This window comes from Aulonocara sp. 'chitande type north' Nkhata Bay, linkage group LG20 (genome assembly GCF_057382095.1).
Source record: "Aulonocara sp. 'chitande type north' Nkhata Bay isolate Kocher_YH1m ecotype deep benthic linkage group LG20, A_spYH_male_GT1.1, whole genome shotgun sequence".
NCBI lineage: Eukaryota > Metazoa > Chordata > Actinopteri > Cichliformes > Cichlidae > Aulonocara > Aulonocara sp. 'chitande type north' Nkhata Bay.
Window position 1 is genome coordinate 29010508 of NC_141363.1, and position 16300 is coordinate 29026807.

Sequence of the window (16300 nt, forward strand, 5' to 3'; positions counted from 1 at the left end):
ACAACACAATAACAACATCCTCCGCCTCTTTGCTCTTCGCTGTGTGTAGCTGGACTCCATGTTAAACTACATCATCATCATCACTGCTGCTGTTGTGTGATCAGTGTTTTGGTTGAAAAACCTGCAAGTCTATGTTGAGTCACAAATGTGGGTGAAACACACGTCAACATGGTGACAGCTGAGCGCTACAGAGCGTGTTTTTATAATCATGTTATTCAAATTACTCAAAGGGTGCAGCCCTGTTCCTATAGTGGCCAAAGATCTGCACAGTACTGAAAGCGCTTCACTTCTTCACATTTTTAATGCTACAGCCATATTCCAAAGTGGATTCAATTCATTTTTCACCTCAACATTCAACATATCCCATAATGATGACAATAAAAAAATTTTTTTAAAAACTCGCTTGAAATTCTTACAAACTTATTTTACAAATGATTAAAAATGAAAAACAAAAATATTACAGTTATATTAAAGCATGTTCATTTTAGACATACTGACAGGTTGTTACATCCTGTCTCATCTGTGAAGAGCTTCTACAACTTGACTGGAGTCCAGTGGTTAACTCTGCTTGTCCCCATATTCAACCATCTAGCACGATGTGCCAGGACCTGTCTGTACACCTCTGAGTTATATCAAGCAAAAGAAACATTTGTGCAGCCAATATCCACAAAGGCAACAACTTTGTAACAACAAAGGACTGTTCCCAGGCCACCCCACCCATCTGAGTGATCTGAGTAGAAAACCTTACTCAAGGAGCGGACTAAAACCCCGACGGTCACTCTGGTGGAGTGCTGCAGAGAAGCTTCTCCTCTCTGGAGCTCTGTCAATCAGGCTTTTTTGTTCGAGCGGCCGAGAGAAAGAATAAATGAATGCAGCAGTGCACACACATCCTTCATGATAACCAAAGCACTTGGGCCTTGGACAAAGGTTCAGCAACATCACAATGTGGCTCTGGAGCCACATTGTGATGTTGCCCAGCCAGAGCCCAGACTCGATGTGAAGATGGCACCAATGCTGCCCGTCCCCCGTGATGGAGTCTGAGAGGACAAAGGACGGGAAACAGCCAGGCTTACAGTGCCATACCCAGTCCTCAGACTGTAAGTGCTGCCAGAGGTGCTCCAAAGCAAACACTGTGACTATCCATGTACATGATGTGTTTTTATTTGTGATACATTTTCTTTGTTATTATGGGATGTGCTGTGTGCAGAACATTAAGGAGAAAAATAAAGTCTCATTTCCAAGGACAAACATGGAAAAACAAAAGTCACAGGTCTTTGTTTCTATCACTTTTTTATCTTGACAATATTAGACAGCATCTCTTTGAATTACTGTGGTGTGTTTGGTAACAATGCTAATGATCAGTCACTGTGACTGTGAGTATTTCCATTGTAGTCGAGGCTTAGTGGACTTGAAACAAAATAACAACATTTATTTGGTTTATTCATCATAAACTGTGTGACAAATGTTGGATCCATTTTCCTGACACAGCTTTGAGGGAAATGTGCAGACAGTGAAGTTACGATAACACAGGAACTTGTAGAAAGTCCACTTGCTCCTCACTGTGTCGCTTCTGTGCACAGTCTGCATTGTCAGTCTGCGTCTTTGGACAGCCTTTCGCATGGTGTGTGACATTTATGCTAGCATAACATAACTACTTAATACTACCAACAACAACTCGGGTACTGTCCAGGAGCTGCAGGATACTGTCACATCATCAAAGTGAACCTGCTGTGTCTCAAAGCCTATTTGCACTGGATGGTGTGTTTTTGCCTCAAGTGGTGACACAAGTTTAAGGTTTCCACCTATCACAGGAACAGTTTTCATGTAGATTTTGCCAACCATGGTGCTTTAATGGAGGGTATTGAAATAGCTGACCTTCTCTGTCTCTCTCTACAATAAACAGAGACATTCTTATAGGACACTTCACTGTCTAAGCTAACACAGCACAGACATGCTTCGCCCTGCACCGCTTTATTCTCTGTTACGTGACATTCATCACTGATTGTGTTTTTCACATACAAATGCTGCTCTCAGTGCAACAAGTGCCACACCACACTCTGATGTGACACACACACAACCCAGAGAGTCTCTGCTGTGAGGGTACCCTGCTACATGGGACACTTATCAGACAAACCGGCTGGGTGCAGGGTATTTTTCAAAAATATGAAACTGTGCACTGGAATCATTAATACTCGTCTGTTTATCAGTTGGTTTTGATTGATAAGCAGCTTGTATTTTTTACAGGAGACGCCCACAAAGCCAAAACTGACCAGGAGACCAGGCAAAGTGAATGGCAACAATGCAGGCTAAACATGTGTCAGGTGGGGAATGTTAACAGACGCCTCAGAGTCAAGGCTGTGAAGAGAGGCTGGGAGGTTGTTCCAGAATTTTAGAGCTAAGGACAGGAATGTACAATTCCCTATAGTTTTCACAGGAAGTCTAAGAATCTGGCTTGGAAAATAGAGGTGGAGTAGTTTGAAAATATAGGTGGGGTCTTATCTCCTACAGCCATGAAACCAAAAGTAAAGTGAAACCTGACAGGAAGCCTGTGCAGAAACAATGACAAGGCTGAGGACCTGTGACTGTGAGCAGTGTTGGGGAGTAACGGAATACATGTACCGCCGTTACGTATTTAGAATACAAAATATGAGTAACTGTATTCCGTTACAGTTACCGTTTAAAAAGGTGGTATTCAGAATACAGTTACTTTGTTGAAATAAATGGATTACACTGCGGTACTTTCCTGTTTCATTTTGTCGCGGGTCAGGACTGTTTGGGTTTTGTTTGACAGCTACGTTCTTTTGTTCCAGGCGGCAGCATTACGGTTGCCATGGTTACAGGGCGACGCTCTCTCTCTGCGACTGTGTGTTTCCTGGGTGAGAGAGCGCCTTTTCGTTGTTGTTGTGCTAAGCTAACAGGCAGAATGCTACAAGCATAGCTCTAAAGAATGTAGCATCATGTTCAGTGTAGTCCGTGCTGCTGGGAGAATGGACTGCCATACACGTTATGTGTCTGTGAGCGCTAGGAGGGAGAAAAAGGGGAGTGGAAAGGTACGAGCAGTCATCGAGGAAAAACGGGAGCTGGAAGCATGTAAATATAATAATAACCACTTCAGCCAAGAAGAGTGCCTGACGAGCCCAGTTGTAAGTAAGCTATTAAGACTCGACTGTACACTGTGTTCGTGTTTTCCTCCGAAAACAACAAGTTCCGTTGGAGCAGCCTTTCAACGCCTCTCTCTGTCTGTCGCAAGAAAAGTTGACCCACACAACAAAGTAGAGCTATTTTTCGGCTACCAGCCGACAGGGACCCCGCCGTATTATGCTGGGCAGACACTGTGCGATTTTTTCAGTCGCGCGATTCAGCTCCTGCTCAAACTGTACGATTGACTCGCAGGGGTTAGAAGTTCATAGGTCACGATGCAGGGTCTCACACTATACGGCCCGATGCTCTGATGCGACCTGAGTGCTCACACTGTGCGTCCATAAAAATGAAGGTTATAACAGAAATTCTGTCGCTCGCTCTCCCTCTCCCTCTTTCACTCACACAGACACACCACCACCATCAACTTTGCTAAATTGCTAATGAAAAACATTGGTCAGGCAGCTGTGATTGAGCAGCAGTGTCGATCCAACTATTTTCACGGTTGTTGTGGTCGTGATAATTTTGTGAGGCCACATCGAAAGGGCTCGGATGGTTCTACAGGTTGTGCCTCCATCGCTTGTGTCCAGATCACACGCTGCACTGCCTTGCTACGCCGTCTTTTTCGCTGACATTTGTGTTTGCGCGTGCGCAGTGTGGCAAACTGCGGTGACACCCTCACGACCAAGCGATTGATGATCGGGAGCTGGTCGTGAGGTGTCAATCGCTTCTCGTTACCCCACGTATACTACACGATGCACGACGCACGATGAAGGCCAAAATCGGGCCGATCGCCAAAACGATCGCACGACTCAAAAATCGGCTCAAAATGGGCCAAAAATCGCACAGTGTGAGCCCAGCATTAGTCAGAGGTCCCTTTACTACAGTTCGGAGTCGCGGACCTTCAGTAATAGTAATAAATCACACAGCAATAGTACATTCACGTTGTTGTAAAAAGCATGATAATATTGTAGCGGGTCAGGGCTGTTCGGGGTTCTGCTTGTACAGTTATGTTTTGTGTATGTTGCCATGGTGACGGGTGACGCCCTCTCGCTGCGACGGTGTGTCCTTCCGGGGTCAGAGGGCGCCCTATGTGTGTTGTGGTTGCCGCGCTGAGCAGTTAGCTAGTGGCAGTGTGTTCTTCTGCAAATGTAATAAACGGCTGTGCTCCCTGGCTAGCTCACGGGAAGCAAGAGCAAACGATACCTCCGTCTCCTCCTTGTCTGAACTCGCCACAATATATTAAGTAATCCAAAGTATTCAGAATACGTTACTGTCATTGAGTAACGTAACGGAATACGTTACAGAATACATTTTGGGGCATGTATTCTGTATTCTGTAATGGAATACATTTTAAAAGTAACCTTCCCAACACTGACTGTGAGGCACACCCACCTTCATCATCGATCCATTTGAGTGTGATGGGCTGCTGGCTGGCAACACTGCACATGGTTTTCACCTCCTCACACAGTTCCACAAAGGTTACTGTTGCAGCCAAGTCTGTGATTAAAATGTCCCTGAAAGCACACAAACACAAAGACGTCAGGACCCAGTCGCTCTGTGGCCTCTGCAGACATTCCTCTTTGGCCCAATCAGCTGTTATCCTTTAAAGCAGGGGCTGGAGCTGTCGTCTCATTGGAGGGCCGCTTTAGTGTTCAAGTAGTACAAAAGAAAGAAACAATTAAACACCCACAAATATTAGTGAAAATGTAGTGTTTTATACAGTATTTAAATTTAAACTTAAATGTTTTAGGGTATTTACACTGGGACAAGTCTGACAGAGAGAAAGATGTTGGCTGGCCTCTGCAGCGGAGTTAATGATCCACTGTGGGCCCAGGACTGTGGGCTCAGGTCTGTCTTAACGGTGCACCAACTGACACAATCACACTAAGTGTTACAGGTGTGAACTGAACCACCCACTCAATCCACTCACAGCCGAGAAAGATAAGCATCAAGTTTCTCTTTCTTAACTGTTTTCAGACTGTACTGAACAATATCTGTTACCTTTAGGCATTAAATAAAGTGCTGCCTTGATCTGGACCACCTCCTTATTCCAGGCAGTTTTTACTTGAGCCCAAACACTTTGTGTCTGGTTGATGATTTCTTGCTGTAACACTGCTTCTTGGCAGAAATCGTACACCAGTGGAGTGGAGCTCCCTGTTAAATGGATCTGCTTGTAGGGAAATGTTGAGCAGCAGAGTGGAGCAGGTGGATTGTGCCCACAGAAAACTTGCCAAATGTTCTCTGCCAATGCCAAGATTAACAAAAAGGAAATATTCAACCCAACAGGTCCTTTCTTTCTGTGCTAAGGTTGTATAAATCCACAGAACGATGGATGACATGTACGAGCCAATAAGCATGGCTGAATCTGTCGGCCTGAAAAAGAAAGCACTGATTTCATATCAGCACTGACCTCACAGCCCTTATCAGCTGTCAGCATTAAATAAGGGTGCGTATATTGAGTGTCAACATCGGCCTCAGTGCTGTGCTGCTGATTGGAGCAAAGTCTGCAGCCTGCACATGCCACACTGTTAGAATAAACCTTGAGTTAGTCAGCTGTGTGTTAGAGCTGCGTGAGCAGGTGCTGCACTGACAGCTCCCAGGCAGTGTGTCGGGCAGGTTTCTGGGTGTGTGTGCACAACAGTTTGTGGTCAGTGATTGTTGGACTCTGACGAGGTGGGGCACAGACAGCTTGCTTCCCAGCAGGCATTGCTCCACGCAGCCGGCCGACACACAGGTCAGCGTGGAATTACATCACACATACACACCGCGCTTTGTTTATCATGCTAGCTCATATTTACCCAGAAGCTCTTTGGCTTTAAACAGCTCTCATTAAAATGTGTTTAATGTCATTTAAACGGTGCCACAGTTTTGGGTGTGAATGCATTACTGTCATCCAACATCACACTGAACAGTTTACAGTGCATCTCTCTTTTTACCAGAAAATCTGAAATTATTACATATTTTAATTCAACTAATGTGGATTCAAAGCAGCCAGGAGTGAAATCCTGAGAGGCAGCACATCATCAGCAAGAGCTACAGACGGAGGCAGAGCAGTGGGAACTGTGAGGCAGAACATTTAACTTTAAATACATTAAAAATCACTGACAGGTGGAGCCCACAGAGAGAGCACCTCAAACAAAGTGTTTCTCTTTTTGTTGTTCATGATCCAGGACCAGTGAGTGCTGTGTTACACATCTGTATTTACCCACATCTGTACAGCTTCCATCATGACCTGCTGCTGTAATCATTTCATTATGAAGTTACGATTACATTACTTCTGTTGTTGCAGGATGAGATTAAGGTTTCCCCATGGTACACATATACTCAACTGAAAGGAACGTTTACTCAAATATAACCTCTAGCACTGCCTTCCATTACACATGATATTGGTAGAGTTATTAATATTACTGTTATTGGGAGTAGTAGTAGTAAAATGTGTGGTAATTTGCTGTGTGAATTACATAATGTTTCATTGTTTTATTCACCTGCAGCAGGAGCAGCACTGAGCTTTCAGTGGGAGCTGTTTACACTGACTGTTGTGCTGTTTCCCACTCAGCAGCAGCTCCTGTCTCTACCACTACACTCTTCACTCTTTATGCATTAATGCAAACACTGCTATAACAATGTTATTAACTCATTAATAAGTAAGTAGCTAAGTAATTCCACTCGATAAGTAAAAGTTGTTTTTTATGATATAAAATGTCTCCAGAACAGGAGGAGATGTGAGCAGCATGAACTCTGGTCTGCAGTATTCCTGTGAAACCCTTCCTGCTCTGCTGTTGTAATAAACTCAAACAGCTGAAGCCAAATGTGCATTAAACTCTCTCAGTCTGTAACTAAAGGTTAGCTGAATGCTGACCCTTGCACTGTGTGAACATACTGAAGAATGCTCTCAGGGATTGGTCATGTATCAGAGCATAAACATGCAGCACCGTGATCTTTGACCCCACTGATGAGAACACTTCACACACCTCAGTGATTGTGTGCTGGGTCAATCACACGCTGCATTACTGACTTTAGTTTTCACAGAAACTTTCTCTACTTTGAACCTTTTTGGGGAAACTCCATAAAGACCAACACAAGTTGTTATACCACTCAAATAAATCCAGGTTTTAGTCAGATCCCTGCAGGGTCGGCACATCTGTCAGCAGCTGTAAGTCATCTCAGACATGATGCTGACAGCCTCCACTCATCCTACTTATTCATATTGTTTGCTATTGTTTACTATCACTGACTTACTTGAATGAATGTCATTCACATCATTTGCATAAAGTTATGCATGCTGCAGAGGGAATGTTATTAGCAAAAAGAATATATATTTAATTAGGACGATTCATTTCAAAGAGTCAGGTAAACATTGAATTGTTGCCTTACAGATAAAAGAAGTGGGAAACACTGGACTGGTTTGTCCCCTGATATCAATATTTACAGAACAGCTCCGGCTTAAGACACACTTCAGTGATTAAAACACACACACACACACTTAAAACGATTTGGGACAAATCAGATTAAGGTATCTTCCAGTTGGCCTGTCTCACACGTAGCGCACAACACGAAAGACTGCAAAGACTGTATGTGGATGCTACACACCTGACTCCCACTCGTGCTGGAAAAACCCACTCCACTCCCACGCCGCCCCAAACGTTGGCAGAATGAGTCTGGGTAAATGCATCTGTAGCAACAAACGTGCTCAGACGGGTTGCTGCAGAAGCAGCTCTTTGGTGCTGGTTATCACCAACACAGAGTGAAGCTGGGCCTGAACCGTCTGCTGTGCAGCAGGTAGATCAGGCAGGAAGCTGAACACAGAGAAAGGCTGACTGTCTGAACTCAACATGGAAAATCATTTCAGAGCGTTGTGATTAAAGATTATACTGGTAGGATTAACCTGAACCACACTGGTGACATCACCACTGGCTCCTTTACACACAGGCCTCCAAAAATATGTGGAAGGGTTTTAACACAGCGAGAGCTGAGCAGCGTTTCTGAGCCAGAGTTTGGAGACAACAACAACAACAGTGCTGACATTAAGAGGAAACATGTGATGGTTTAGTCACTCGGTCGGGATCTCCTCTTACAACAGAACAGAAGAATACTCATCACATCCATATTTAAGCACAATGCCCCTGTAAGGGGGATAACTAGATTAAAACATCAAATCATCTACTGCGGGGTCAGAGGTCAGAAGACAGTAGGCTCGACCGGGGAATCAGAAGAAAAGACGTGATGAGTTTTGAACAGAGACAGCGCCATCAGCAAACAGGTGTGACGACTGGTCGCTATGGTGACTCCTGCCCCACACGCGTGTCTGTGTCTCAGGTTCAGACTCAGAGAGCCTGGCACACAATAAATCTGTGAGCAGCAGAAACTTCTAGTCTACAAAACAGTCATCACTGATGTTTGTGGCGTTCATCACACAGACGCTGTGACGGTGCAGAGGCAGCCCGCCACGCTGGTTTCACAGGAGCACACTGTGGCAGAAGACACCAGGCTGCACCGTGTGCAGAACCACACCGGTGCATACGCTCGGCACACTGTGTTATTCCAGCACTCATTCACTCAGTGAAACAGCAGTATACAAGCAGATTAATGGGATAAATACTTGCTGTGTCTCATCTTCAAACACAAACTAAGGACAGTGTGATATAGTCATCATCATCCATTCTCTTCAGGATCGCGGGGGGTGGAGCCTATCCCAGTTGTCATGGGGAGAGAGGCGGGGTACACCCGGACAGGTTGCCAGTTTGTCACAGGGCTAAAACACAGACACACACAACCATTCACACCTGTGGGCAATTTAGTGTCACCGACTAACCCCACTGACTGCATGAGTTTGGACTGTGGGAGGAAGCCGGAGTAGAACCCACGCAAACACACGGAGAGCAAACTCCACAGAAAGACCCCGGCCTGATGTTGCTGTGAGGCAACAGTGCTAACCGCCGCGCTGCCCATATCTGCGTCTCATCTTGAACCACAAACTAAGGACACAGGCCAGTGCCATGTAGCTGTCATGCTAGCTTTAACCGTCGACCGTTACGATGCTGATTCTCATGTTTTAACTTTTAGATTGCACTTTTTTACTCTTGAGTGAAGATGTTGTTTCATTTTGATGTAAATATTTTTTTCCGTCACAAACTGAACATATGTTGTACACAGCTGTGTTTTAAATAAACAGCATTGGTATGTGCAATAAACTAAAACTAACCAATCAGAAAATCCAAGTGTTGTAGGAAATGAAACTAAACTCTGAGTGTGTCTTTGTTGTAAGGTGTGGGGCAGGATTCTGTACCTGGGAATGTAAAGTCGTACACTGAGCGTGTAACAGCCGGGAGTCAACCCGGCACAGTCAACAATCTGGGCCGCTTTGGAAAATATGAAGGAAGGCATACATTTTGGACTTTTAGCTGTACTTTCACAAGTCTTTATTGATACTCATGTTACACCAAAGTAATTAGGTAATAGGTACACAAAACAGAACCACACATAGCAGAGTATCGTCTGCTTCGTCCAAACATCTTTCAAAAAGTGTCAAACAGAACGAAGTCTGGACACTGGGCTGTCATGATGGACAGTTTTGTACTTTAGTTGTTCATATCTTAATGTTTGACCATCACATTATTATGAATGTGTAGCACAAACACTGCCTTTGCTAACGAACACATAAACAAGGATTGAAGAGAAAGACGTAATACATAGCAGACTGCTAAGTCTCTGGTATGAGACTGCTCCACCTAAACACAGTTTGGGTGGAGGCACAAGAAGCCGAAACAGCGCCCGAAGAATAATAAACCTAAATCTGTGAGTGGATTCTGTAATGCAAAGATGGCAGTGTGTTTGCTCCTCGCTCTCACGAGGTCACCAGCAGCACGTGTTGTTTTCCACATTTACACAAAAGTAGTTTGGAAAACTGATCACACTGTGAATGTTTCCCCAAGTGCAGTCGCAAAGACATCAAGCGCTACAATGACACTGAGCGCCCCAGCAAAGGAAGACCAGCAGTCACCTCTGCTGCTGAGCATATAGACATGACCAGCCTCAGAAATCACAGATTAACAGCAGCTCAGATTAGAGCCACACAGAGCTCCAGTAGCAGACTCATCTCTACATGTTCAGAGCAGACTGTGTGAATCAGGCCTTTATGGTCAAAGAGCTGCTGAGAAACCACGACTCAGGAAAAGCAACAAGGAGCAAAGATTTGTTTGGGCCAAGAAACACGAGGAGTGGACATTAGACCAGTGGACATCTGGGCTTTGGTCTGATGGGTCCACATCTGAGATCTTGGGTTCCAAAAGGTGAACGGAGGGTCTCTGCATGCACGGTTCCCACCGTGAAGCATGGAGCAGGTGTGATGGTGACACATCTATGTGCCAGCAACCATTATAGCGCATTATTACAGCTCCAGTACTACAGTCAGTATAAATGAGACCATATCACCCTAACTGTTCAACAGGTTGCCCATAGGAGCCAGGGTAAAGTGTAAAATCTTAGTCCTCACATTAAAGTGCATCCATAACCTTGGCCTCCTTATCTGTGTGATCTGCTTCATATCTCCACTGTTTCCTGCTCTGTCAGAGCTTTCACTCATCTTGTTCCTTCTGCTCGTCTGCCCACTGTGGGAGCAGAGCTTCAGTCGCTGGGCTCTGGACTCACTTCCTCCGCTCATTAGAAATATAGATTCCCTCATTTAAGTCACAGCTCCAAACCTACTTGTTTAAACTGGTTTACTTTAGTACAGATCTTACTCACTGTCAAATCTTTGTTTTTATTTGATGTTTTGTTTTTTGTTTTTAATCTAAGGCACCCTCAAATAAAATGTATTTTTATTTACTTATTTATTTGTGTCATTTTGGCAGCATTTGGGGCATTTTCAGGCCGTGTGCTCTAACAAACTCCTCCTGGAGATGTAATTGGTTCAACCTAAAGATCCTGCAAAGCTTTTGAGTTTTTGGTTTTGGAGCCCTCCGTGACGGGACGTCACACCTCCAGTCCAGTCTGTCCCACACACGTGTGTCAGTATTAGGTTACACTCAGGCTTCATCAGATATACGTGAGATTTTCACTGTGGACTCGATATCATATGTGACATACACATGGCGTGTAATCTGCGTGTTCTGTCATGGTGATAGTACACGGACTGTTTTTTCTGCTTCCACGATAATAAACTTGCCTCGTTCATACAAACACTGTTCCTGCGTGATGAGGTGATTCCACAGATGACTGCAGGAAACCTACCTCTAACCAGCAGCGGCCCACTTCCACTGCACCTCCACATGTGCCCATCATCAACACAAACGCTGACTTTATGTGAGGGTGAAAAATATTCTCGAAGCTTCCTCTGATGTCATTTTTCACGCACACAGTGGGTTAAACACAGGTGCCACAGGTACTAAAGCCTCTCTGACTCACGAGCTCCAAGAAGCCCAGGCTGCGTGTCCATTCCACAGGTGTTTCCTACTTACTCACGGAGAGTTACTTACCCGCAGTAGTGCGCTTTAATCTTCACAAACTCCGAGTTCAGGTCCATTATGGATCCGTTTGACGCTAGCATATGCATCGTACAGTTCAGCTCCCCCGTGTCTACGTGAACAGGCCCACGCTCGCTGTGTGATACGTGGATAGAAAGTGGTTTCCACTCGCAGATGACAGAGGACCCTGTACGCCCAGTGCGCTGAAAACTAACCCGAGCGGAGCCGCTTCAAACTTTCTGTCGTTAAGGTAACATCGGGGACTTTGGGGAAGTCTGTCACGTCCCGTGAATAACGGCGGTGTTTCCGGCCCCAGCTTTCAGAATAAAAGCTAATGCGCAAGGTTTAAAGAAGCGCTCTTATTCTGAAACGGAAAACTCTTCACCTGTCATCGGTCGAGCTCGGAGTGTGGTCACACTTGACGGGCTTTCTTCCGGTTCACTATGGTTACCGTAATCTAAATTCACCTGTTCACCTACCGGGGCTTCCCGCCTGTCCCGGCAAACACCGTGCTAATAATCTGAAAGGATACGGACAGTGTGCGGTCGGGTTCATGACTACTGTTCTCTTTTTATGCAGTTTTTCCTCATAGAAATGATCCTCAAATACTGTAACTAATACTCTAATATGTTCTTCTCATCTCCCAGCGTTACAGCCTGTTCCTACGACATATTTAAATAAACTCACATTAAATGTACGCGTTCATTAACACTGTGGTCAGTATCACGCGATCCGTACGGTGGCCCTGTAGTGATCCGTGTACACACCAGGTAAGGGCAACCTCTGTACCGGTGTTGTGCCAAAAAGTGATTGTCTGCCAAAAACTGATTTCCAATGTTTCTGTGTATTTTTTATGTGTAATATCTTTACGTATGTTCGTAAATAGACTTCGGTGAACAGGGTTTACAAAGGGGTTATATAGAGAATTAAAACAATATCTGTTTTTCAAGTATCTTTACAACTCTCTGCTATTGTACTTACATTATAACCAATCCGGTCCTTTATCCCCACTTAAAATATTTTTACAGAACTATTGTAATATTTGCTGCCGTTTCTGCTGTCCTCTTGGCCAACTTACTCTTACAAAAGACATTTTTAATGTTAATGAGATTTTTTTTAACTGTTTAAATAAAGGTTATATAAAAGTCACTGCCAAAAACTGATTGCAGCTTCTACCTTGTTACACGAATGTTGTTTGTGGCTCAAGATGACTTTATGTCATCCATGAGGGATGCATTTGACATATGTTTCACATATTATAGCCCAACAAGTTACTTATAGCAGTTTAAATACGAGCAATCAGTTTTTGGCAAATACCGGAAATCAGTTTTTGGCAGACAATCACTTTTTGGCACAACACCGGCAAACAGAAAAAACCCGACATAACCAGTCGTGTTAATATGGTGTTTAGCGCCCCCTAGTGGTTAATGGCAAAAACGTTATATGCATGAAGTGTGGAAAGTGACGCTGTAATGCTTTAATGGTCGGTGCTGAGCCCAGAGGGGAAGCTGTTGTGTTTGTGCATCAAAAACCAGAACAGATCGTCCTTCTGCAGAGGCTGAAAGTACGGACACTGCCCCTGCTCACCGAGAGGAGCCCGCAGACCGCGTAACCGTCTGAAGGATACCGCCTTGACACCTTCCAGATAAGAAGGGCACACTGAGCCAAACCCAGGACACGCTGGGGAGATTGTTTCGTGGCTATTTTAGGGACACCTCGATGTCCCCCAGAAGAGCTGCAGCGGAGGAGAGAGACATCCGGGTACCCCGACGAGCAGCGGATGGAGGATTCACGAGTTATTAAGTAGTTCACTGTTTCACATTTAGCGCCATAATTATTTGGATAAAGTAACAACTTTGGTCGTTTTGCCAGCCTATACCATCAGAGTGATCAGAGACGTAAATATCAGGAAAAAATGGAAATGAAAATCCAAACCTGTGAGGACTGAGAAGCTGAGTTTGCAGCTCCAGACAGACTATGAAGATGTTCACCCTGAGTTAATTGCATGGGTCAGTAATTTACTAATAACAATAATAATTAGTGAGGTCTGACACCAGGATTCACTGCCTGAACGGCTAAGTAAAGAGCAGTTGGCCCTGGGCCCACATCCAGATCTATACTGCTTTTACAAAATCAAATTATTACCTGATAGAGTACAGTAATCAGATATTACCTGATAGAGACCAAACAGACATAACAAGATAAAGATAAAAAATATGAACAAAACTGATAAGATATAACAGTCAATATAAGCTTTGGTGAGTTCAATCTAAAGATGATGATATTATGTGATATTAGTAAGACACAGGATGATGGACTTTGTTGATTTTCAGTGAAAAAGATATTGAGGTTTGATTTTTAGTTGTATTCAAAATGCTGTTTAATAGCACTTACTGACTATGAAATTTCAAAATAAAATGCTATCAGAGAACATTCAGGCTGGGTTCAAAAAGTCCTCAAACAGGGATTCATTGGTTTGTTCGTACCCTCAAATATGACCCATATGAGTTTTTCCAAAATGAGCCCATACAGGTCACAGGACGCAGCTGCAGCATGGTGCCATGCAGATGTAGTACGTGGCACGATTTGCATTTTAAGCTTGTTTCCTGGCATCTAACGCAGCTCTGCACGAAGAGAAGGCAACCAGCTCTCACTAAATGGACGACAGGCCTTTTCTACTCTAATTAAACACTCCAGCACATTCTACACGTGATCTCACACAAACATAAGTATTGTCTTTATTGTGCAGGCACATCGACAAGCAGATATATGGTAGACAGCTTCGGAACAAACATTACAAATTAGAAATAAATAAACGTGACTAGTAGTAGAGTTTGAAAATGAAAACTTTAAAAATCCACCAATGAGCCTGACCAGTTTAAACTGAGTCATCCATTAATCAGCTGACTGTGGTTAAGTGGGCAGGTGGATGACTTCCCTGCCTCTCCACTTGTGCCCAGTGACACCTCCTTAAATGAACATGAATACAAGCATGTCAGTGTTGCTATAGTGAAGGAGGACACATATGATAGTTTTACACAGCAGCATCAATCTGTGCCTCCTACTCTTAATGTGTTAGCTACAGTGGGGCAAAAAAGTATTTAGTCAGCCACCGATTGTGCAAGTTCCCCCACTTAAAATGATGACAGAGGTCAGTAATTTGCACCAGAGGTACACTTCAACTGTGAGAGACAGAATGTGAAAAAAAAATCCATGAATCCACATGGTAGGATTTGTAAAGAATTTATTCGTAAATTAGGGTGGAAAATAAGTATTTGGTCACCTCAAACAAGGAAAATCTCTGGCTCTCACAGACCTGTAACGTCTCCTGTAAGAAGCTTTTCTGTCCCCCACTCGTTACCTGTATGAATGGCACCTGTTTGAACTCATCATCTGTATAAAAGACACCTGTCCACAGCCTCAAACAGTCAGACTCCAAACTCTGCCATGGCCAAGACCAAAGAGCTTTCGGAGGACACCAGGAAAAGTATTGTAGACCTGCACCAGACTGGGAAGAGTGAATCTACAATAGGCAAGCAGCTTGGTGTGAAAAAATCAACTGTGGGAGCAATCATCAGAAAATGGAAGACATACAAGACCACTGATAATCTCCCACAATCTGGGGCTCCACGCAAGATCTCATCCCGTGGGGTCAAAATGATCATGAGAACGGTGAGCAAAGATCCCAGAACCACACGGGGGGACCTGGTGAATGACCTGCAGAGAGCTGGGACCAAAGTAACAAAGGTCACCATCAGTAACACACTACAACGGCAGGGAATCAAATCCCGCAGTGCCAGACGTGTTCCGCTGCTGAAGCCAGTGCATGTCCAGGCCCGTCTGAAGTTTGCCAGAGAGCACATGGATGATACAGCAGAGGATTGGGAGAATGTCATGTGGTCAGATGAAACCAAAGTAGAACTTTTTGGTATAAACTCAACTCGTCGTGTTTGGAGGAAGAAGAATACTGAGTTGCATCCCAAGAACACCATACCTACTATGAAGCATGGGGGTGGAAACATCATGCTATGGGGCTGTTTTTCTGCCAAGGGGACAGGACGACTGATCCGTGTTAAGGACAGAATGAATGGGGCCATGTATCGTGAGATTTTGAGCCAAAACCTCCTTCAATCAGTGAGAACTTTGAAGATGAAACGAGGCTGGGTCTTCCAACATGACAATGATCCAAAACACACCGCCCGGGCAACAAAGGAGTGGCTCCGTAAGAAGCATTTGAAAGTCCTGGAGTGGCCTAGCCAGTCTCCAGACCTCAACCCCATAGAAAATCTGTGGCGGGAGTTGAAAGTCCGTGTTGCTCGGCGACAGCCCCAAAACATCACTGCTCTCGAGAAGATCTGCATGGAGGAATGGGCCAAAATACCAGCTACTGCGTGTGCAAACCTGGTAAAGACCTATAGTAAACGTTTGACCTCTGTTATTGCCAACAAAGGTTATGTTACAAAGTATTGACTTGTATTTTTGTTATTGACCAAATACTTATTTTCCACCCTGATTTACGAATAAATTCTTTACAAATCCTACCATGTGGATTCATGGATTTTTTTTTTTCACATTCTGTCTCTCATAGTTGAAGTGTACCTCTGGTGCAAATTACTGACCTCTGTCATCATTTTAAGTGGGGGAACTTGCACAATCGGTGGCTGACTAAATACTTTTTTGCCCCACTGTAGATTAGC

The 16300-nt window shown here is 44.2% G+C and overlaps 1 protein-coding gene across 3 annotated transcripts in view; it reads right to left on the reverse strand.

Moving 5' to 3' along the window:
• The window catches only part of prkcz (protein kinase C, zeta), a 101175-nt gene extending 88918 nt beyond the window's left edge, over positions 1-12257 (reverse strand). The window contains exons 1-2 of one of the 3 annotated variants that reach the window (XR_015126727.1): positions 11616-12255; positions 4534-4655 (exon numbers count right to left, since the gene is read on the reverse strand). Coding sequence is in view for 2 of the 3 variants with exons in the window: in XM_086278647.1 (XP_086134773.1) it covers positions 4534-4655; positions 11616-11692 (199 nt within the window). In the remaining variant the exon portion in view is untranslated. Of the gene's footprint in view, positions 1-4533; positions 4656-11615 lie in introns of all 3 variants that reach the window. The other 2 variants (XM_086278647.1, XM_086278644.1) reach the window with 2 other exon arrangements.
• Positions 12258-16300: the final 4043 nt, after the last annotated feature.